General features: G+C 38.6%; 1 protein-coding gene across 3 annotated transcripts in view; it reads right to left on the bottom strand.

Moving 5' to 3' along the window:
- Window positions 1–1,148: 1,148 nt before the first annotated feature.
- The window catches only part of ror2 (receptor tyrosine kinase-like orphan receptor 2), a 203,258-nt gene continuing 179,440 nt past the window's right edge, over window positions 1,149–24,966 (bottom strand). Inside the window, exons 4-8 of one of the 3 annotated variants that reach the window (XM_052019647.1) lie at window positions 14,103–14,230; window positions 11,278–11,592; window positions 8,458–8,712; window positions 6,626–6,828; window positions 1,149–4,025 (exon numbers count right to left, since the gene is read on the bottom strand). In XM_052019647.1, the coding sequence (XP_051875607.1) occupies window positions 2,577–4,025; window positions 6,626–6,828; window positions 8,458–8,712; window positions 11,278–11,592; window positions 14,103–14,230 (2,350 nt within the window). In that variant the 3' untranslated portion in view covers window positions 1,149–2,576. The remainder of the gene's footprint in view (window positions 4,026–6,625; window positions 6,829–8,457; window positions 8,713–11,277; window positions 11,593–14,102; window positions 14,231–24,966) is intronic. The other 2 variants (XM_052019645.1, XM_052019646.1) reach the window with 2 other exon arrangements.

Here is a 24,966-nt window from a genome sequence, read left to right as displayed (position 1 = left end):
CTTGGTTCTTTTAAAGTCTGTGACCCAGGCTTGATTATCCAGTTTCAAAGACAATAAAACTCCTTAACATTTCTTCTTTTACAATATTTACCTCATCCAGTATTTCAACTCACTCACTATAGTAACTCAGTAGATGTTTTGCTGTACTGATGACTAAGTACTGTGGTGCAAGTTTACACAAGATGGTCCAGGTCTTTGCACGGCCACTTCATCTGTTCAACCTACTAGGACAGGGATGTGCTGTTCAGTGAGGACATGGAATTTGAGTGGCGAATCCTGCTAAAGGTACAAATTAGAATGGTATCCCTGGACACTGGAGGTGAAGATTCCTCTATAGCCTCAGTATTACTGGCACCCAGGTTCATTCCAGTTGAATTTGTTTGTTAGATCGCTGGGATTGTTAATGTTTTGCTTTTCATCTTTCATGGTTTGTAGCAGCTCAGTGCATCATTTCCCCGGCTTCAGTCAGAGGGCAAATCTTTGTTGGTCATTCAGCAAGAGCAGCCTCTAGTCCTGAATATGATTAACAATGTTCTTGGCTCTTGGGAAAGTGCAGGAAATAATTATATACACTGGGTAAAGAAGAAATGCAGAACCACCTCCACCAATATAGCTATAAGAGTAGATTTATTTTTAAGTTGGTATAAATGTTTGTCATATCTGCACCAACATGGCACATGAACATTTTATTTTAGAGTAAACATATAATTATTTCCTGTGGTTCCTGGAGCTGAGTCACTCCCACAATAGGGGAAACCTCTTATTTGAAATCAAAAGGTCCAGTGGTAATGATGCTTTCATGGCAATGGTGGAATGAGCTCATTCAGTTTTAATTCACGCAGTCTGATTTTGCCTCTCTGTTCTTACACCCACATAGACTAAAAACACAAGTATAAAGATGATTTTAAGAGACTCTGAAAAGAGGAAAGAAATCAATAAACCAATTTTGTATGGATTAAATGCAAGAATTGCATGAAAACTATTTTGCATGTGGAAAGAATTAGCATTGACCAAATTGCATTAAGTTTATAAAGTTGCCTCACATTGTTCATTTGAAGGTACAAGAATCACTTGAAAGTGAGTTGCATCGTATCTAATGTGGCTTATCACCAAAAACACTACTTATAATAAGAACACTCCATATGCCTGGTATTTAATCACTTTATTTGAAACGCTATGCAGCTTGGTTTACAAAATATATAAACAGTGTGCTCATTACAGTAATGCAAATCTTTTGATGTGCTTAGCAAGAACCTCCTTATAAACTAAACAGGAAATTTAAAGGCCACACAATAAAGGGCAAATCAAATGAAATATGTATTTACTTAGCATGTTTACAGTTAAATTATAAAATCAAACTTTTATTGCATTCAGGTATATGTCAAAAATCTATCAAATATCATGAAATATAAATTACAATTAAAGGCTTAATGTCTGTAAAAATGCAAAGTTCATTTTCTGTACAGCACAATTCCTTTCAAAAAGTTATAAAGATTGAACTCCATAGTTAAGAGTTTGCAAACATAAAAGATTGGCAATTTAAGACAAATTGTAGGAATTTTAAAAGTGAGTATCCATTTTTGTATTTACAAAGAATATTTTATTTAGTGTTTAAAAATGGAAATCTGTAATCAATTACTTGACATTATACACGCAAAATAGAGTTAGGCAGTTAAACCATCATTTACTGGTTAATACGTGACAGTGAAGTGTTGTTTGCTTTGTAACATAGCTTTTTGCCTTCTCAGTGTTGCTATAAAGCAGAGCAGCTCTCCTCTGTCAAATGCCATACAGTAGCTAGCTACATACTGGTTCTTTTTTTTTGTGAAATGGTAGGATATTTCAGAATCCTCTTTAATTTTTCTTTTCTCCCCATGAAAATATCTTCATGTTATTTACATCCAGCCTTTTTCATTTCAGCCAGCTGATTGTTTATCAGGAGCCTGAGACGTGGGTTGTGATTCACAATACCGTTAAGATATCCAAATGTCTTTCCTCAGCATTCTACTAAAATGTTCATAACAAGACAATGGAGTAACTACCATCCACATGTACAAATACATAAAACAAAACCACCTCCCCTTAGAATTGGAGGATATTTGTTGGTAACCTTTCCCCACGTATCACTTTTTACTTCATAAAGCATGTTTCATTACAGTTCAAAGTCTCAGCATCTAGGATACCATTTTATAAATACAAGATATTGCTTGACAGTGTAAAGTTGCATAGCAACAGTAGAAAATCAAAACTGCCTATTCAGTCGAGATGCAAACCTCCAGAACACATCTGTTCAAGTCTGCAAAACTGCCCACCATTGCTGCGTGCATATGCTCTACTGAACAGTGAATATAAATTGCAAGAATTGGGGCTTTCTTATTACCAATGACAACTTTGAGGGCAGCATAATACAAATAGATAGGCCACAGATTAATTAAACCCATGTCAGTAATGAACAGAAATGTTCTCGATAAAGTAAAAGAAATTATAGGTTTAACACTGTTGTTTCACATTTTTTTCTTATCATACTAATGTGTCAGAAATTGATATGGCCTATCTGTGTTTGGGGAAAAAATGGTTCATGCTTCTGTATCCACTTCCACATCAGCAATTTGTGGTGTGTCAGCATCACCGAGTAATTCTGTTTCTGGTACCAACATTTCCTCCTCTTGGAGATTCTCGGGTGCAGGTACTTCATCTACAACAGTGGGCTCATTAGGCTCATCTTCTGTCCCGTTTGATTGGTCTGGGATCAAAGCAATGCGCTCTGTACCGGAAGCATTTGAGGGTGCTGTTGTAACGTAGCCCGTGCTTGTAGATCCACTTCCACTGTTATGGGAACCAGTCTTTGGCACCAGCTGTGGGGGTAACTGCTGAGGCATCTGCATCTGGATTTGCATTGGGTAAAAATTTGGCAAATAGGCACCATAGGCTGGCATTGGCTGGTAGCCATTCACTGGAATGTACAGCTGGGGCGGTGGGACCATTGGCCGCATCTGTCCTTTCACTGGTATGAACTGAGGTGGTGGAAAATGTGCTTTTTGCTTTGGTCCCACATATCTTGCATTGCTAACGTTACTGACTGGGCTTGTGCTGAGGGAGCTAGTCTGTGTGGCATTGCTGCCCCCAGAGGCAGGAGCAGAGCTGTTATAGTTGGATAGATTTTCCCATGCTCGGAGGCGTGCGTGGATGTCTTTAAATCGCGGTCGTCTTGATGGAAATTCGTTCCAACACTCCAGCATCAAACTGTATACCCAGGCAGGGCAATCATCGGGACAAGGCAACACGTGGCGGTTTCTTATCATTTCTATGACATCTTGATTGGAATACCCACAATAGGGTTGGAGCCCGTAGCCAAATATTTCCCACGCCACTACGCCAAAAGACCATATGTCGGAATCGACAGAAAATTTGCCATAGATGATAGCTTCAGGCGGCATCCAACGGATTGGCAGAAGGGAGTTCCCCATCAACTTGTAGTAATCTGCAGAATAAACCTCTCTGAAAATGCCTAAATCAGATATTTTGATGTGGAGTTTATCACACACCAGGATATTCCTAGTAGCTAGATCCTTGTGTACAACGTGATGACTGTATAGGTATTCCATGCCGGCTGCTATCTGCGTCACAATGTGCAGGAAGTCTGCCGGCTCCAGTGCAGACTTCACTGTCCTGTCATCATCGCTACTTCCAACATCCGAGTGCGGTGATCGCATCACTAGGAATTCATGAAGGTCGCTCTGGGAGGGGTAACTAAAGATCATGCTCATGGGCTGTTCCTTGGTAACTATGCCCAGAAGACAAACGATATTTGGGTGCTGCAGCCGAGATCGCATCAAAGCTTCATGTTTGAATTCTTCCCTGAGTGACACTTCAGTTTTATCCTTCATGGTTTTAATGGCTATAACTTGTGCTTGTTCGCCAGGGCCAGTGCTGTACAGATGCCCCTTGTACACCTTCCCAAACCGATCCTCTCCAAGTTCTTCCATAAAGCGCACTGCAGAGAGGCAAATATCCTTCAATTTCCCCTAAAAAGACAACCCAAAAGAAATTGGTTACCTTAAGAGTGCATACCTGTGCACAATCTGGAAATTGAGCCTGTTAAATTACAGTTTAACAAAGTCGCCCATCTCCAAATTAAAAATCTTCAAAGAAACAAGGCAATAGGACAGTTTGATGGAATGCAGTCGATTCTGTCTCTCCATTAGAAAATAATTCCTTAATTCCTTTATTAATACAGCTAAAAATGGTTTTGTCACTGAAAGTGAGCATTTTTACTGACAATATCCAATCTTCCACCCCTGTGATTAACTGGATTTAAGAAAAAAATCACTGGAAATGCCATTTAAAAAAATCTGTACTGAACTACTTAGTAGTTTCATTGGTGAACAATAGCCAGCTTCTACAAAATATACACATCTAACCACCTGGGAAAGTGAGTACAGTCAATCAGCCAAAGACTGGCTGCTTTGTTGGTGGGTGGCTCGTGATGAGACCGAGTTGGACAATCCATTTGGAATTCTGGTTCTGTTTTCTTTGCATTCATATTTTGAGACTCAGCATCAGTGAGGCTGGGGTTATAAGTGGCGCTGCCATTTCCTGTTGGTTATATAAATGTCTACCACCGTTCCCGACTCGCTGGGGCAGGATGTTGGTCATGGAATAATTTACCTCGATCTGCAACACGTTAGTTCAGTTTGCATGAAGTCCTGTGTGGCAACTTCAATAGTTTAGCAATGATTTTTGTTTAAGGCTAATACTAATTCTGATTGTTGTTCCATGGTCCTTGCCACACATAGTTGCCTGATTTGTTAGTAGAGGGAGGCATGTGCTGGGACAAGAGCTTACAGATTGGTGTGGAATGTAATTCTGTTGCTGCTGCTACAGGCCCAGTGATTCATGGATGGCCACTTTTGACCTGCCAGAACAACTCTGACCATGGCTCCCAACAATGTGTCGTCACCTTCAGTGAGAGGTTAGGGCCATTTCTCCACATGGCCTTTGAGATGGTCATTCCTACAGTTACTCTCTGTTAAGGAGATTAGCAAGGACGTGGTCAAATAGTTCTCCTCCAACCCCCACCCCACCTCCCTTTACTTCCCCTGTCACCTAGTCTGGCAGCTCTATTCTTCGAGTAGTTTCATTGGTGAACAATAGCTAGCTTCTACAAAATATATACATCTGGGAAAGTGAGTACAGTCTATTCAGCTTTTTTGGTAATGGTACTTCCAGTCATACCAGATGTGCTCTCTGATGCTTCCAAATGGTGTTGCATATGACAAGAAACTGATTCATCAGCTTAGGGAGAGGCATGTGGCAATTAGCACAAGATTTCACAAGGTCCAATGTTAATATTTGTGACCGTATACAAGGCTTCGTGCTTGTGCAATGGTGATGGAAAAGACTTGGCTAAAACATATGATTCAGTGCTTTTGGCTCTAATTAAAAAGGTACATCAGAAAATCTTCATTAGAATTGGTGAATTATACTTTCAATAAAAGGAATGATTATAATTGCTTAACATTTAGTCTGGTTTTAAGAGGAATCCTTGAATTTCAAAAGAAGAATTTTTTATCTCAATGTCACAGTGGTCAGGATTCTAATGTAGAAATGCCAAGAGCAATACGATCATTATCTATAAGCATAAACAGATTGACAGCAGGTCTTCCAAGCAGCGTCATCAAATAGAAATTTTGGAAAACTGGTCAAGTTCCCAAAGTGCATCAGATCTGCCACAGTAAATTAGAGATTCGCAAGGTCCCAATTTGTTGGGAGACGCTGTCCTGAATTTCAAGGACAGGGACATTTACTTAGCCAAGTAGACATCAAAAGGGACTTAAATCAAGTCAATTTTAATGAGACCTTGATCACATAAAGAAAGGAACTTCCTGGGAGAACTTGGAAACTCCCTTTGACAGAATATTGGGAGTGGGCGGCTGAACCCTGGGTCAAAATTGCGAAATGGAATACAAATCTCCAGTCTAAATGGGGTAGAATTTCCAGTCATCCAGGACCTTTTTCCATCCAGACGGTGATTTAGCCTACACCAAGCCAGCCAACTGTGTTCATCAAATAGCACAAACTCTGTGGAAATACAAGAGCCTGGAATTTAAGCTGTAGCTGTGCCAAAGAGATCTTGAGTTTAGAAGTGTTTATTTAAATACAGCACCAAGAACAGATCATGTAGCTGTAGTTCTAAACAAATTTCATCCCAAGATGTTTCAAAGCCCTTCACAGTGCCAATTACATTGGGACAATTTACAACTGCATACACATGTGGCAGCTCTTCTCCACCAGTGAGAACTATAATAAGCAATAAGACATATGACCAGGGAATGCCAGCTGAGAAATGCCAAACTCTTCTTTGAATAGTGCAATTGGATTTTCAAATCCATTTCCACAACTGGACCAACCAAACAAGATCTTGGTTTAACATTCCATGACAAAGAGAACACCTCTTATAACAGAGCACCCTTTAACCACTGCACCAGAATGCCATTGTAGATTATGCACATAAACCTTCACAGTGTTGAAGGATGAGAATATTGCCACTTAGCTAAGCTGACAGGCGAGAAGAAAATATTTTTTAAATCATCACAAGATTGCAAGAAATTAGTACAGAAGTTACCTGTTTGTGAGGACTAATGAGTGGCATCTCCACATCCTGACTAGGAGATGCCATCAGTTGGCGCCTCTGTGGAGAAGGTGTAGAAGCCTTGTGTTTGTTTCGACACATGCAGATTAGGAAAAATAGCAAAGCAATGACCAATGGAATGGCAATGCTTGGGACAAGGATGTACAGAATCTCCATTTTGCTATTTTCACGTGGATCTGCAGAGATGAACACAGATGTGATGTTGATATGGCTGTTTGCCTTTCTAGAGCATCTCATAATACAAATTGAAATAACTACAAAATATGCTTAGATTTACTTATAAACTTAGATTTTGTTTTTTTTAAAAGATAATTGCAGAAGTTAATTCATAATTTAATTTGGAGAATCATAGATGGGAACAGTGTTTAAATTACTAACTCTAGTAATAGTCATTAAAAATGTTAAACATATTTTTAATATTGCAATAAATATTTTTCTGAATAAAATGCAAGTTGATGAGAAAGTGGGAAGAAGTTGAAACACCATTAAAATAAGTTTACTTTCAGCCATTTTTCTTTACCAATCGTTTATCAATATTTCTTCAAACTCCCAAATCTATTATTTTTGGAATAACTTTACTGCTGATTATTTCAGTAGGTGCTCTAAAATATAACAGGTAAGCATGCAAATTTTATTGTAATTTTGTAGTTCAATAGATATTATCTTAGGCATAACAGAGTAAACTTAAGTATTTAAAATAATAATAAATTTCTTACTTCCCCAGCTTACTGGTATACTTGGAGACACAAGAGATGCTGGAATCTGGAGCAAAAATTAAAAGTCCTCCAGCATTTTGTTTTTTGACTGGTATACTTGTCTCATCAAGCCACAAGTGAGCCAGAGCTCTGTCCAGCTAAACATCAGTAAACTGGCACCATCACAAGAGCTCGACAAAAACTTCAAATCCTTATTGGAGGCTCCAACCTCTTCCTAAGCAGATGGCCAGGTAATCCCAGAGTACAGTTTCAAAACCATAATTTGTCTTTGAAGCACTGTCTGCCTTTTAAACATAACTTACTCCCTTTGCTAATAAAAGCCATTGCCACACTCTCACAGGATTTAAACTTGGATTTAAATAACATCTTTGATCTTGCAAAACTATGGAAGGGGTGCAATATCTGAGAGGTTTGGGAGGTGAATGCACAGCTATCATCGATGAAGACATTAAATTCAAGCATGGTCAAAAGTCCAGAATCAGTACAACATGGATAGCTCTGAAAATTACAGAGCTGGACAAAATAATAGAGATCCTGAGGGGTGAGACCCATGTATGGATATGAAAATAAGGGTGAGCATTGTAAAACCAAGGCTTTACTTAACTATGAGTCCATGTAGATCGAAACACAGGATTAGTGGTTAATATGGGAGTTGGAGCAAATTAAAGAATGAGTAGCACATTTTTGGACTGCCCCAAGTCTACGAAGACTGGATTGAGAAAGACTGCTAAGACTGCTTGGAATAGTCAAGCCTAAACTTAACAAAAGGCATAGATGAAGGTTTCAGCTAAAGATAAGTTATGGCAAGATCAGATTCAGAAGAGGTTACAGAGGTGGAAATAGATAATCAGTGTATAGTCAAGAGCTCACATCAAGGACATCTCCAAAACTGAAGGGTTAGCAAGCTAATCCACTCAACCACCTTGTCTCTGGGTCAATGATAGGTTGTCTTTTTATTTATTTAATGCTCAAATTACAAACAGGTGAATTCACCATTATACTGTAACATGTTTATTGTCGCATTATCAACATTTAACTTTTGTCTTTATGGTGCAGGTTACACATTATGAAACAGGCTACTATGCTTACGGCAAGCAGGGATGTCACAGAGTTCGAGACGAGCTTCGCTCTGGGTATAGCACCAAGGTCCATCCATTTGCCCACCAGGATTTCGACAGTAAGCATGGCCACCTCCAAGTTCTGGATATTCCAAGCTGCTGAACTGGTGGGCATGAGGGTATTGGGAATTCCACAACTGGCACTTGTACCCAGATTTGGTCACGCTGACAGTTCCTCTATAATCTGCTCCACTGCCATTGTAGCAGTTGTGATCTGTATGGCCAACTTAAACAAAGATACACTTAGCATATAGGGAACACTAGACTTAATGCCTTGCACTTCAATGGTCAGAACTAATCCAGTTATTCCACTAGTTAATGCTGGTTCTTCTATTACACCACCTTCAATCAAGCCACTTTTTAAAAAAGTTACACTTTGCCAATATTAATTTAATCTTCTCCAGTTAATCTAGTAAAATCCACATGTAATAGTAGGGCAAAGTGGCTGACATGTCTTGGTGTCAGGTTTCTTTAAAATATTTTTGATTGCATGCTACATCTTACAATAACAACTAATTCAATAACTTACTTTTACATAGGGTAACCCCCAAAATGAATATGTAGCCAGATGAGAGTGCGCACTATGTACAGGAAACTTTCTCAGCTCTTATTTTTCTTGCTTAAATCTATTTTTTGACCATTTCCTATTTATCTTAGTCAGTTGACTCGGTAAAAACAAACTTCAACAGCAATCTTCATTAAAACAGTTCATGTTCCAAGGATATTACTGGAATTTACAAATACATTTGCAAATTAGGCTTACTAACTTAAATCTAGTATTTAGTCAGATGGAATCATAAGAATTCTTTTAATAAAATAAAAAGTATAGGTGGCTGCATGTCATCTAACTTTGTAGTGCTGTTGCTGAGATTCTTATCACTTGCTAACATCCTGATTGCTGGTCAATGATATGGCTTTAAAGGATCTATTAATAAGCATTTAGCCGTTAGCCGAATGAACTTATGGTTCAGCCAACTGGGAGAGTAAACTTTAACTACTAAGGAGGTGTACTTTTGAAAACTTGAGGCTCAAAATTGTTCTAGTTACTGCAACCACATCACAACCAATGGTTCTACTCACTACAAAGTCCAGTGCACAAGTTCCATTTTCAGAGTATTACAATCCTTGAATTGGGTTGGGAGAGGAAGGCTTCTCCATTGATACTACACTTAAAACTCACACCATTTCATTACTTTACTTAAGTGGAATTGATTAGAAATCTTTATTCTTCAATTGTGAAGCAATATTTGTGTCACTATTCAAATACATTCCTTTTTCAATGTTCACGACAGAAAATCACATCTGTATCCGAACAAAACCAGGCTGTCATAATTCCCTGTCAGATTCGATCATTTTTAACCTATCTTGTTTCATGGGTGAATTGCAACTTCTAATTTCAAATAGATCTAGCCTGGCCAAGATCTTCATAGCATTTCAGTTACCTCACACAAATAAATGAACAGCACATTCTCAACTTTCCTATTAAATACCAGATTATCTTAAGCAACTGTAAAAGTTCACCAGTTTTCAAATGTTAAAATTTGAGGCATTCATTAAACAATAAACAAGAGACTTATGTAACATAAAAAATGCATATGTACTTGGATTTTATCCAATACTTGAAGTATATCTGTAAAAACTGTAATTAAAAGTTTTATAAATTAACTGTTAAATACACATAGAATTATTATCTTTCAAGAATATCAACCTGCTCATTCTCTCAAACTGTCTTAGGATGCTTTTTGGCAAATTTTCAAGTGTTAACTACTATTTACTTCCAACAGACTTGAGTCAAATTTGGTTGTTTACATCTCTGAATAGTGTTCATGCGATAGCCTTGACTTTGAGTAATTGGCCTTTAAATTCAAAAACTAAACAGGGCTAATTTTGAAGTTTACACATGCAAGAAACACTTAGATTTTCCTCCCAAGTCTGTTAGCTAAAAAACAGTAACAAATTTTAAAACACCACATTCACAAAAATACTAATTTAGCTGGCTGTTAAAACTCTGTAGTTAATTCTGTAGAAACCATATGTGCATCATAAGAAAAGTTTTCTGCAAAAAAAAATCCAGTGTGACAATAGGGTGGATGAGACCCTGAGGAACTTCACCCTTGTGAAACCAAGGCAAAATATGTACAAACATATTTCATTCTTGTTGTATACACCCTTCTCCATCTCTATCTCTCTGGATCAAAAAGTTATTTTGGGTTACTCTTTTGAAAGGTTTTTTTAAAATTCTATGAAACAAAACCTGCGAAGATGCAAAGTAACATAAATCTAGAAGAGTGGAACAACACAGTTAACCTTATCATTTTTAGTTACACTGACTTATTACCAGTTAAAACTGGTGTGCATGTAAGCACAAAAGCCTAGAGCTCAGACAGGAAGTTATTTTGAGATTAATATCTAGGGAAGGAAATGTACAGAATTATCACCAGCTATGTGGATGCTTCAACATTCAGAATGAGGTTAATGATTTGAGAACTAGGACTAGAAAAATGATGATATCAGTAAAAAAGCATATTGAGGTAATGCAAGTTCAGGATCAGCTGCTGTTGAGTTATTTTGAGCATCAGGTTACAAATTTTTGTAGCTCTAGATTATATATTCTCTCAGGTTCAGCATTAATTGTCCTTAAAGTAGATTTTGCATGCCTTGTGATCAGTAAGAGTCTTTTAACACCTGATATCTAGTTAAATGACAACTTGATCTAAGGAAGATCATTGGGAAGATGCAACAAGTCAATGATTGATGTGATTTGTCAACAAATGATCTTTTTCATACTTACATTTGTTAATCCTATCCACGGGAATTCCAATTCTCATACAGTTTGCAGACTCCGGGCTTTCTGGGAGTGGCAGGTCCTCACAGTTCGGCAATTGAAGCTGCATAAGAATGAGCGGGTTTGACCTTGCAATAATGTATTCTGTTTTGCACAGATCATTTTCCAGAACTTCACACTCATCCCGGCATAATTCCCGTGGTTTGGGGTTACGGGAATTATCATCACAGAGTGGGAACACAAAGTGGCAGAAGGATGGGATGGCAAACTGTGAGCACTGATCCGAGAGGTGGGTGGAAGTGCCAATCATAGTAAATGCAGCTGAAATGGGAAAACACAATTGATTTGAATACTACTGCTTTTAAACCATAGTTATCAAGTACATTACTATAATTTACTTGTACCAGCTATACATTTTCGCTTTGATTATCACACTAACTTCAAGCTTCAACTGGTCTAAAGTGAAAATATTTCATATCAATAACATTAGCCTTCAGAAAAGAGATAATTTTTTTTCCCCCCAATGTTGCTTGGTCACTAAAAATGTGAGAAATTGAAATTTTAGATAGTGAACTTTTCATGAAAATCAAAATAAAGCAAAACTACATACACACTAGTGGTTTTCTTTACAGAAAGTTCAACAAAATTATTTGGAATGAATTCCAGCCAAGGACAGCTTCACTTCAAAGCAAATGATGCTTTCAAACAAAACATACCTGTGTTATCAATGATCCAACAGTTGATCAATTTAATATTGTTGGTCATAAATGCTAATTGTTCAGAGTAACATAGACTGACTAATGCAAAACAAATGCAAGCAATATTATTTTGATACTGATACGCAGAGTAACCTTTTCCACATACACTTCTCAAAATTGTTTGGATTAAGGCTACTGGGAGCCAGAATCCCCAAAAAGTATCCCACCTTTAAGTCCACATTAAACTGTACAAGGGCCAGATTTTACCCATTTCCTCCCATCAAATACTATCAGTGACAGCTGACAAAGTTTTATCAGCTTGGAAGCAAAATGGCACTGAAGTCTATCATGGACAAATAAAGATTCATTGCATGGAGGGTGCAACCCAAACTAATTCTAATGCGTTGTGAAATAAAATCAACACCCAAAACCAAAAGCTTCATCATTCAACAACTTTAGATCTTTATTCTTTGAAAACATGTCAGTAAATCATTCCTTTTCCATTGATTTCATTCATTTATCAAGCAATATTTAATTACCACGTCTCAAAATATCTACAAGGCAGCAATTGCTTCACTTTACCATATGGTGTCTCTATACTAAAGGAAGTGAATATTCATTGCTGCATTCATATTGTCAGCACAGTAGACCCTTGTATTGCTAGAAAATCCTACCTTGTTCAACACAGGAATTGCACATTTCAAATAAACTTTTGCACAAACCGATCAATAGAAGGAAGGAGGATAATGTGCCAAATGCTCAGTCTTGAGAAAGGAATTTGTTGCACATGTTGGAAACATTTATCTGGCATTAATTTGAAGGCACCTTAATCATTTCAGAGATAATAGAATCTTTATAAAATAGTTCATCAGCATTGAAAGCAGTGCCTGTTATAGTGGTATTACAATCTTAGCAATAACATGCTCACTGAAGACTTGTAAATAGCAAGAGGACAAGGGGCAGGCTGGGAAGCAGTAGAAAGAGAAAAAGGATTAATCAAAGGCAAAAACAAAGCAAAGGTGTCATAGTTCATTTTATGAAGGGAGTGGAGGAATACCTCGTAACAAAAAGCAAGTAGCACAAATCTTATGGATCAGAAAACGTGACTCAAGCAAGAACTCTGTAATTTTATCCTCAAAGCTAAATTTCTCAGGCCCTCTCTGTTTTGCACAATTACAATTTGTTTCATTATTTTTTGATGTTTAAAAATAATTCCTGGCAATACAATAGTATCTCCGTCATGTCAAAATTGTTCAATAAGCATTTTAGTTGTAATGAAATAATAAAGGGGTGAAATTTGACCTGTGTGTTAAGATGAAAAAAAGTCTGTTTTACAAACTGCATGATTTTCTTTTCCACCGAGTTTAAATAAAAGGACAAACAGACTGCAAGATCACAAAAGGTACGACTTTGCTCTTGCCAAAGTAAATTGCACTCCTGTAAATTCCATGAGCATCTTACATAAACTTCTTTCCTATAAATACAGGCATCAACAGTATTTCAAATCACTAAATGGCAGCCTTGCTGGGAAAGGAAAAGTTGGAGCTTCTGACCCACACTGTGGGAGACAGAGTCAAATCAAGACACAGATAACATCACAAGGAGATAGTACATATGATAGTAAGAGGCAGATGAACTAGTGCACAACAAACTTGGGCAATTCGCTTTGTTTTTGTTTCAGCTTTTAAATTGTGTAGCTCTTATATAGACACGTCATCAAAAAGTTAAAGAACTATTATTTTAAAATTTTCCAATCATATTTTTTATTCCTCTAACTTTAATGATATACCTCAAGATGATAGTCCTACATCATTAAACAGGACTTTAATAAACAGAAAGAGAAAGTACAGCCGTTTCAACAAGCAATGGCTAGAGTTCAAAAACTAGAAAGAAATGTCACTGAAAAATGCTCTTTGTTTGAACATGCAGACAAATCAGTTTGTGTGGCATGCACAATAGTATAAATATATTTTCAAAGATTAAAAACAAACAATATGTCTAGACATTTTTAAATATGAATGATGAGGGGTTTGTCTTGCAACCTATTTTTGATTTTTAAAAAATGGCAGCGTTCTCTCTTCAATGAGAATTGCAAATGGTTAATAGCTTGTGATAGGGGGATACACTGCTTACCAGTAATTCGGTTTTCAATTTCTCCCTGCATTTGGAGGGAATCAACATAAATGCTCTGGTTTCCAATGAATCGGGCACAGGCAATTCCTCTATATGGTTGGCAGAATCCATCTTCATTATCATCATCACTGCAAAATAAATACATTTCACTTGAGCCTATGCTAGGAACGTCAAAGGGATGGTGTGTTTCCTGCTCTGGGTAATTCATTTAACCCAGTGATGCACAAACTTCTTAATATGAGGGCCAGATTGAAAATCTGAATCTTTCCTGATGGCCACTCAAGTGAAACAGGTATCATTTAAACTTATCCAAGTAATCAGATATTGAGAAGTGTGTATAAAGAAACACATGCTAACAGTTAATGGCTACCCAGTGTGTGTTTGGATTGATAGCAAATAATGACTTTCCATAGTTAAAATTCAGGGAATAATGATGCTGTGTTTTGCATTTGATAGTTTAACCAGATTCTGCTGATTTTATGGCCCTTATCAGCCCCAGAAATTTAGTAAAAGGCACGACCAGAGGATTTTGTCATTATTTTAATACCAACTGCTTCAGCAGATACTTCTGCACCAGGCATGTCTTCCTGCTTTAGGTCTATGCATGGGTCAATGGATCCCAACGTACTACAAAATGGGCAGTGTAAGCCCTTCAGTTAGAAATGGAGCAAATTCCAGGTGGTGGACAGGAAGGCTATATTGGCTCTATCCGACATGCAAGTTTTTTTTTTAATATGTTGAGAGTTAAAAAATATTCCTTTAAATATTAAGCATTGCACATCCACCATCAATCCTTTTAAAACTATTTCCAAATCCATCCAAAACAACTTGAATTTATATAATAGAACTTCACTTTCAGTTTGTGTCATTCTCTTGCTTCAGATCTGCTCGTGAAGACAACTTCAATCATCCCAACTTGCCAGTAAGTTGATTAGGTCTTGCTGTAGGCAGGCATAGCCTGCTTAATTCGTGAGGAGTTGAACACTGCGCAATCAGCAGCAAACATTTCCACACTTAACCTTTATGATGGAAGGAAAGTCATTGGTGAAGCAGTTCAAGACAGTCGGGTCTAGGGCACTACCCTGAGGATCTCCTGCTGTAATGTCCTAGAGCTGGGATGACTGATTTCCAATCACTACAAACATCTTCCTTTATGCAAAGTATGACTCCAATATTGGAGAGTTTTCCCCTGGCCAGCTATTTACGAGGGCACCTTGATGTCACGCTTGATGAAATGCTGCCTTGATGTTAAGGTGGTGGAGGCAGATACATTGGACAGGTTCAAGAGCTTGTTGGATAGGCATATGGAGGAATGTGGGATAGAGGGATATGCGGGAGGAAAGGGTTAGATAGCGTGAGGGTGGTTTGATGGACGGCACAACATGGTGGGCCGAAGGGCCTGTTTTGTGCTCTATGGTTCTATGGCAGTCACTCTCATCACTCCTCTGGAATTCAGCTTATTGAGGGGCCAAAGCTGCAATGAAGTCTAGAATCAAGTGGTCCTGGGAAAGCCTAAGGGAGGCATTGATGAATACGTTATTGGTGAGTATGCATTGCTCAACAGTACAGTCAGTGAAACCTTTCATCACTTTGTTGATGATTGAGATAGGTTAGTCAGGCAGTAATTAATCAAACTGGATTTGCCATTTTTTGGTATACAGGATATAGCTGGGCAATTTTCCCCATTGTTGGGTGGATGCTAGGGTTGTAACTGTGGTGGAACAGTTTGGCTAGGGAATAAGCTAGTTTCGGTCTCAAATTCTTCAGCTGGGGTATTGACTGGTCCCATAGCCTCTCTGTATTCAGTGCTCCGAGCCATTTCATTATATCACCTAAAGTGAATTGAATGGCTGAAGACTGGCCTTTAGGTTGGTGGGAACCTTGGGAGGATTGTAAATTCTTCAGTCTTGCCTCAAGCACTTGTAAGATAGGTCCTAGCATCACTGAAGATGGGATTTTCCTGGAACAACCTCCTCCTGTTAGTTGTTTAATTATCCACCACCATTTGCAGCTCAGTGCAGTAGGACTGCAGAGCTTTGACCTGATCTGTTGGTTGCAAGATCGCTTAGCTCATTCCAGTGCATACCGTTTATTCTGTTTAGCATTACAGCTTCACTGGCGTGGCACCTCATTTTTAGGTATGCCAGGTGTCCCTTCTGCACTCATCGCTGAACCAGGGTTGATCCCCTGGGCAGATTGTAATGTAGAGCGAGGGATATGCCAGGCCATGAGATTGTGGCAGTGCTGATGGCCCACAGCACCTCGTAGAAGATAGTTATGTGCTGTCAGGTCTGTTCTGAATCTGTCCCATTAAGCATTGACGGTCCAGATGAAGGATCTTAACCTGAAACACGGACTATCCTTTTCCCTCCACAGATGCTGCCTGACCCACTGAGTTCCTGCAACAGTTTGTTTTTTTTGCTCCAGATCCCAGCAGCTACAGTCTCTTGTGTCCACAGTCAGCAGTGATATGCTTCAGGACTGCTCAGTCAGTCATGGTGCTACCAGGTCACTCCCAGTGACCGACATTGAAACCCCTCATCCAGAATATATTCTGCGCCCTTGCTCCTTTCTGTGCTTCTTCCAAGTGTTGGTCAACATGGAGGAGCATTGATTATTGAATTGAGGGAGCAGAGCAGGTGGTGATGTCCTGTATACCATCCTGCTGCTACTTCTGTTGCTGACATCCCAGGGACGATGATGGAGGAGTCTGGCAGATTGTCTGCAAGGTACGATTCTGAGAGTATGATTTCTTCAGGCTGTTGTTGAGCAGTCTATGCGTCAGCCCTCCCAATTAAGACGCCAATCATCAGATCTTTGTGAGGAGGATTTTGTAATATTGTCTGGGCTGGATGTGACTTTGCTGTGACTGAATTCAGTGTTTAGGTTGATGCCAGGTCGTTCTCCCAGTTATATCCTTTCTGTTTGAACATAATGGTAATGGTACAACTGAGTGTATTATGAGGTACTTCAAAGGGCATTTACGAGTCAATCAAATGTTGAAAGTCTGGAGTCACATACATGTCAGCTGATGATGGCAGGTTTCCTCCCCTGAAGGAGGAAATTTCTGCTCATCCATTACTAGAGATTGGGTAAGAAGTGTGACAAATCAAAGACAAAAGTATTTCAGAGGATCTGGAAGGATTGATCTGGGTCTGGTCAACACACATGGGACATGAGAACATTTTCAAATGATGTCACCAAGGGACACCACATAGATCAGAAATAGCACTGGACATCTGAGAGAGGAGAATGGCTGAATTGAAAGCATCCTCCACCTGATGAACTTTCTTAACCTGTCATCCAATTTTCCTCTGCTGATTACGTGAAACATAACAGATGGAAAGTGAGTGTTTGCCAGAGGTTCATTTCAACATAGACTGAAAACAAGTCTCCCTCAGTACTGTGGGAATGACATGTTCACACAGCAAAATGAAAGCAAACAACTATTTCTTCAGCTGGCCATGCAGTCTGTTCCTTTCATAGAGATAGCAACTAAATGCTAGGTGCTACCGTAGCACAGAGGTCATGTTACTGTTCTAATAATCTAGAGTTTAACTGATAATCTGTGACTTCAAATCTACACCATAACAGTTTGTCTTTTTGAATTTGGTAACACAATCTGGAATAACAGGTTAGTATTAGAAACGAATCCAACTAGTTCACTGATGACTTTTGGGCTTTCCTAGTTGGAAACATTCTTTTCTCAGAGGTTGTGAGCTCACATTCCACTCCAGAGATCTGATCACCAAAAGCATGTACTGAGGTAGCCTTAGGGATGTGCAATGAATGTTACTCTTCCAAGTAAATTCCTTATTCTGTCAATTATTAACACAAATCACAGCTGTAGCAACAGCATTGGTTTACAAAGAGGGCAAGATGCACCTAGTGCAATTGAGAAATCTGTGTTCAAAGACCTTTTATATTCATTTCTTTGTATTGTTCAGTACATTGCTGCACCCTCTTAAGGTGCAGATATTAGAAAAGCCACAGGGGAAAATCACAAACTGTGCTACTGAGGAGAGAACCTTGACTGAGGGTTTAGTGGCCCATCTTCTTTCTGCAGTACTTTTTCTTATGCTATTTGTTGCAGTCATAGAGCCGTACAGCATGGAAACAGGCCCTTCAGCCCAATTGGGTAGGTTGGAGAAAAATTAATTGCAGCTGACTGCATAATATTCAAAATCAAGTTAGTGGCTTTGTTGCCCAAGAAAGAAACCCCTGAGTGTTCAATACCTTTAAATGGTATTCACGTCAAAAGGCTAAAGCCAAAATGATTTGAGTCTCAAATATGATCCAATGAACATGCACAATATACTAAAACAGGAAAGATAGCAAAGCAGGAGGACTTCTTTTCATTCAATATTTTGAATTACCAATGATAAATTGACCAAATATCAGATAGTTGCAAAAGAGCCAACTTTATCTCCAAAGGAGACTCATCAACCTGTTACAATAACTCTTTCTCTCTCCCCACAGACCCAGTTCAACCTGATAATTTTCTAGAGTCATAGAGTACTACAGCACAGAAACAGGCCCTTTGGCCCATCTAGTCCATGCCATCCAATTTTCTGCCTAGTCCTATCTACCTGCACCCAGATCAAATCCCTCCAAACCCCTCCCCATCCATGTACCTATCCAAACTTCTCTTACATGTTACAATTGAACCTGCATCTACCACTTCCACTGGCAGCTCGTTCCACACTTGCACCACCCTCTGAGTGAAGAAGTTTCCCCTTAGATTCCCCTTAAATATTTCACTTTTCACCCTAATCCTGTGCCCTCTAGTTCTAGTCTCACCCAACCTGAGGGGAAAAAGCCTGCATGCATTCACCCTATCCATACCCCTCATAATTTTGTATACCTCTATAAGATCTCCCTTTATTCTCCTACGCTCCAGGGGATATTGTCCTTACCTATTCAACCTTTCTCTATAACCCAGGTACTCAAGTCCTGGCAACATCCTTGTAAATTTTCTCTGCACTCTTTCAAGCTTATTGATATCTTTCCTGGAGGCAGATGACCAAAACTGCACACAATACTCTAAATTCGGCCTCACCAACATCTTGTACAACTTCAACATAAGATCCCAACTCCTGTACTCAGTGCCCTGATTCATAAAGGCCAAAGTGCTAAAAGCTCTCTATACAACCCTATCTACCTGTGACACCATTTTCAAGGAACTATGGATCTGTATTCCCAGTTCCCTTTGTTCTACCACACACCTCAGAGTCCTACTATTCACTGTGCAAGTGTTACCCTGGTTTGTCCTCCCAAAGTGCAACAGCTCACACTTGTCTGCATTAAATTCCATCTGCCATTTTTCAGCCCATTTACTTAGCTGGTCAAGATCACACTGCGAGCCTTGATAGCCTTCCTCACTGTCCACTACGCTCCAATCTTGGTGTCATTCGCAAATTTGCTGATCTAGTTTGCCACGTCATCTAAATCATTATTATAGATGATAAACAACAATGGACCCAGCACCGATCCCTGTGGCACACCACTAGACACAGGCCTCCATTTAGAGAGACAGCCATCTACGACCACTCTCTGGCTTCTCTTGCCAAGCCAATGTCGAATCCAATTGACTACTTCATCCTGAATGCCAAGTGACTTAATCTTCTGGACCAGCCTCCCACGTGGGACTTTGTCAAAGGCCTTGATAAAGTCCATGTAGACAACGCCACTGCCTTTTCCTCATCGACCTTCTTGGATCCACCTCAAAAAAACTCCATAAAATTGGTTAGACGTGACCTACCACGCACAAAGCTATGTTGACTATCCTTAATCAGGCCCTGTCTATCCAAATACTTATATATCCTGTCCCTTAGAATACCTTCCAATAATTTACCCATGACTCACATCAGGCTCACCAGCTTATTCTCAGAGCCTTTCTTGAACAATGGAACAACATTAGCTATCTTCCAGCACCTCACCCGTGGCTAAGGACATTATAAATATCTCTGCCAGGGTCCCTGCAATTTCTGCACTAGCCTCCCACAAGGTCCAAGGGGACACCTTGTCAGGCCCTGGAGATTTATTCACCTTAATTTGCCTCAAGACAGCCAGCAGCTCCTCTTCTGTAATCCAGATACGGTCCATGACCTCACTACTCTTTTGCCTCAGTTCTATAGACCCTGTGTCTGTCTCCATACTAAATACAGATGCAAAAAATTCATTTAAGATCTTCCCCCATCTTTTTTGGCTCCATGCATAGATGACCATGCTGATTTTCAAGAGGACTAATTTTGTCCCTTGCTATCCTTTTGCTCCTTATAATAGCTTTAGAAGCCCTTGGGATTCTCTTTTACCCTGTCTGCAAGAGGAACCTCATGTCCTCTTTTTGCCCTCCTGATTTCTCTCTCAAGTGCTCTCATGCATTTCTTATACTCCTTAAGCACCTCATTTGATCCTAACTGCCTATACCTGATATGCACCACCTTCTTTTTCTTTACCAGGGCCTCAATATCCCTCAATAACCAAGGTTCCCTAAGCCTACTAGCCTTGTGTTTTATTCTAACAGGAACAGCTTATCCCAAATCCACACCTGCCAGATCCCTTCTGATGCCATCAAAATTGACCTTACTTCCAATTCAGAATCTTAACCAGAGCACCGGTCCTATCCTTCTCCATAATTATCTAGAAACTAATGGAATTATGATCATTAGATCCAAAGTGTTCCCCTACACACACTTCTGTCACCTGCCCTGTCTCATTCCCCAAGTGGAGATCCAGTATCATGCTCTCTGTAGTTGGGACCTCTACATGTTGACTAAGGAAATTTTCCTGAACACATTTGGTAAACTATATCCCATCCAATCCCTTTACAGTATGGGAGTCCCAGTCAATATGTGGAAAATTAAAATCACCTATTATCACAACCTTATTTTTCTTCCAACTGTCTTCTATCTCTCTACAAATTTGTTGCTCTAAATCCCGCTGACTATTGAGAGGTCTATAATATAGTCCCATTAATGTGGTCATCCCTTTCATAAATGCATGTGCTGATCCATGCTCTAAGTTCATTTGCCTTACCTACAATACTCCTTGTACTGAATTTTTATCTAACAATCTTACAGTGCTATGGGTATTCCTGTCTATGCATCTGAACATTGGTAGCATAACTTATCTATCCCATGCTTCTAGAATTGGACAAAACTTGATTGAGAGATCAAGTTATAATATTATAGTTGAGATCCCCCATCAGCACTTTAAGAACAGTGAATTTAATGCAAGTGTATATTTATGACTAAAAAGTATTCATGGAAACTGTGTAGAAGATCTAAACAATAATAATAATTTACATTAAGAAATATCTGAAGCAAAATAATGATTTTCTTCCAGGAAGCGAGCTCAATTATGTTGGCATAAGAGACACAAGAGACTGAAGATGCTGGAATCTGGTGTAACAGACAATCTGCTGTAGGTACTCAGTGGGTCGAGAAGCACCTGTGGGGGGGGTGGGGGGGTGCAGTGGTGGTTGTCGACATTTCGTGTTGAAGCCCTACATCAGGACTTCTATGTTGGCCAGGAATTCAACTGACTGAAATTCACTCAGTACCCAAAATTGCATTGTAGTCAGCTGACACAAATATAAAACTAATATAATCACATTTTTTATGCTGAAACTTCACTATCTTTGGCAGAGCAGCTATTAATTGGCTTGAAACGACTGGATATATATCATTGCAAACAAAGTAGATGAAATAGAGCTCCAAATGAACACACCATGTTATAGCCAAGTAGATTAACAGCAAGCAAGAAAGGAAAAATAAAAGGATTCTTTGTATACACAAGATTTAGTCTTCAGTACCTGGGATGGTTGTAATTACTCAGATCAATATTATATATTTCATTACAAACCCTGGATACCATTTAGTGTATAAACAAACAGCAAGGTCAACACCAAAATATTGTTCAGCATGGAGTTTTTCCACTATTAAACATCTGATACAAGATGGCATTTTATATATTTCTGACACATCTGTACAAGTTCAGCAAACAAAGATAACCCAATAGCTTTATTTTTAATTAAAACCCCTAAACTTATTTTGTAATATTAGCAAAGTATTCAGATGCCTAAATACAAATAAATATAGTATAACAATATTGTCTCTGGATAACAAAACTAGATTTGTGTTGTGGGGGTTTTAAAATGTTTTTGCTGTTATTGTAATACATTGATTTAAATGGAGAATCTCTGCAAACAAATTCTCAGGATTTGACTAATTTGCTTTCCCAGAGCGGCAACATTAGCCTTCAGGATTTCAAGAGTTTGTGCTCAGCAATATTTATGGATGCAAGTCCCATAGTGTTTCAGTATGTATTCAGTCATCTTCATGAGTGTCACATTTATCTCTAAACCAATATAGACAAGTGTCCTAACAGAATGTCTGAAATAGTACCACAAAATTGTGATTGAAAAATCCACCAACTGAAATAGTTTGAACCAGCTCGTAAGCTGAGCCTCTTACTCCTAAAATATAAACTAACCCTAATGTAGTTTCGTAGCAAAATGATCTGAAACACCAGTATAAGAATTCAATCCCCCACCCCCCACCCCCACACACAGACACAATAAAACTACAGATGCTGGAAAGCTGAAATAAAGACAGAAAATGCTGGAAATACTCAGCAGGTCAGGCAGTATCTGTAGACAGAGAGACAGATTTGGCATTTTAGGTTGATGACAGTTCATCAGAATCATGAAAAGTTAGAAATCAGACTGCAGAGAAGATTGGGGGTGGGGGTGTGGAGAGAACAAAGGGACTGTCTGTGATAGAGTGGAGACCAAGAAAGAGTGAATTACAAAAATGGTGATAGTGAAGATTTGGTACTTGCAGCAAATCTGACTGGAGTTGATGTGAATAGGAGATAAAGGAGAACCTGGGAAAGTGAAGAAAAGCAATGCTGGAACTATGAGATACAAAGCACTGCTGTTGCTGGAAATCTGGAAAAAAAAACAGAATGCTGGATATTCTCAGCAGATCAGACAATGTCTGTGGAGAGATAAACAAAGTTAATATTACACAATGATGATCTTTCATCAGAACTGGCCAGTTCCAATACAAAATGGACAAGGTGATTATTTGAAATTGTTCAATTCAATGTTGGGTCTTGAGGACTGTTTTGTGTCCAGTTATGCGATAAGATGCTGTTCTTTGAGCTCATGTTTGAGCTTTGTTGAAATACTGTAAGAGACCAAAGGCAGCACACTCAAGAGTGGGAGTGGGATGGAGAGCTAAAGTTACAGACAACGGGAAACACTGGATCACCGCTGCGGACTGAATGGAAGTGTTCTGTAAAGCTGTCACCCAATCTGCATTTGGTTTCTCCAGTGTTGGCAGAGGCAACACTGAACACAGTACACCAAATTGGCTCAAGGCATTAATGTGTCCAGTGGATTATATATGAAAAAGTACAATTTATGGGGTAATTCAGCTACAGGATGGATGATAATCCAGTAAAAAAAAGGGAAAACAACTGGTATTGAGGGAAAGAGAAAAGATTACTGAAAGGTTCCAGAAGTGATAAATTGGCTTTTCAATTATAATTATGACACTTTCATTTTGGGTGCATTTGCTTTGTAATTCAATAAAATGAGTTTCCATTTGTTTAAAGGTGGTGCAGTCGATTTGTGAAAGCAGTTAAGTAAAACTTCATTTGTTGATTAATTTGTTCTGTACACGAGTCAAGAGGCACCAGCAGTTCACAGGATAGAGTTGGGCAACATTCATCCTGACATTTTTTTTTTGAAAAAAAGTCTTTTGAAATAAAAAAAAATGATTCCATTGTTCATGTGTTGTGTTTTGGTAACAATGATAACTGCAGCACATTTAAGTCGATCACTAATAATGATCTGTAATGAATAAACACCAATGCGAGGTTCAAAATACTAATTTAAAAATTAGTATTCATCAGGAATACATCTGCATGAATATTAACAATACACCCACTTACTGAATTATGGTTGTATTACTGTTAGCTACTTGTGTATCCATTTAGTTACTATTACAAATAACTAAAGCATCTTTCAACATAACCGAAGTTGCCACTGGTTCAATAAAAACTTGTAACGCTAAAATGCAACAAATGAATCAGAGAGACATCTTGGCAGTTTACACAATATTTGGAAACATCAGTTTGTTTCATTGGACACAGGCATAGAAATTCTATGACGTAACACCAAGGTTGAACAGGATACATGATTGAATTTCTAAGAAAAATGTTTTTAAGCTGAAAAATCAGGCACATAGCACTGGTTGTGATAGTTGTGAACAAATCCTTTGAAACTATATTTCATGATTATAATTAGTGAGATGTTAGAAACAGATGGAAAAAACTATTATTGAAATTTGATCTTTCCTTGCTGGAGACATGACACATGGCAGTAAAATACAGAACAGTCCCTTCACCACGTTTTCTTTATCAAACTATTTCTATAGATAAATAGAATCTTTAACAATTATAAAAAAATGTTATTAGTCTCAAACCTGTTTACAAATTTCATGCTCTTTCTTTTCCTATACTATTGGTCTCTAATATATTGCCCTGCTCTTTCATCAGTCATATTCACAGAGATTTTACCAGGACCACTTTTCAATTTATGTTTTAGCTCCAGTGTATGGCTCTCTCTCTCTCTCTTAATTCTGCTCCCTATCGCTCCTGTTTCAACTGTAGCCAGGTGCACACAAAATTGTTCAACACTGCATTCACACTTCCTGAATAGCAGAAGACTAAATTTTGCTGATGCATGGCCATTCCAATATTGCTTGCCAGGGCTCTGAAACCATCCTACAGTATAAACATGGAAAAACTGGGAAATGATTCCTCAACATAAATGGGGCAATGAATCATCATC

This window comes from Pristis pectinata, chromosome 7 (genome assembly GCF_009764475.1).
Source record: "Pristis pectinata isolate sPriPec2 chromosome 7, sPriPec2.1.pri, whole genome shotgun sequence".
NCBI lineage: Eukaryota > Metazoa > Chordata > Chondrichthyes > Rhinopristiformes > Pristidae > Pristis > Pristis pectinata.
Note: the sequence above shows the minus strand (reverse complement) of the source record. Positions and strands in the feature narration are given on the sequence as shown.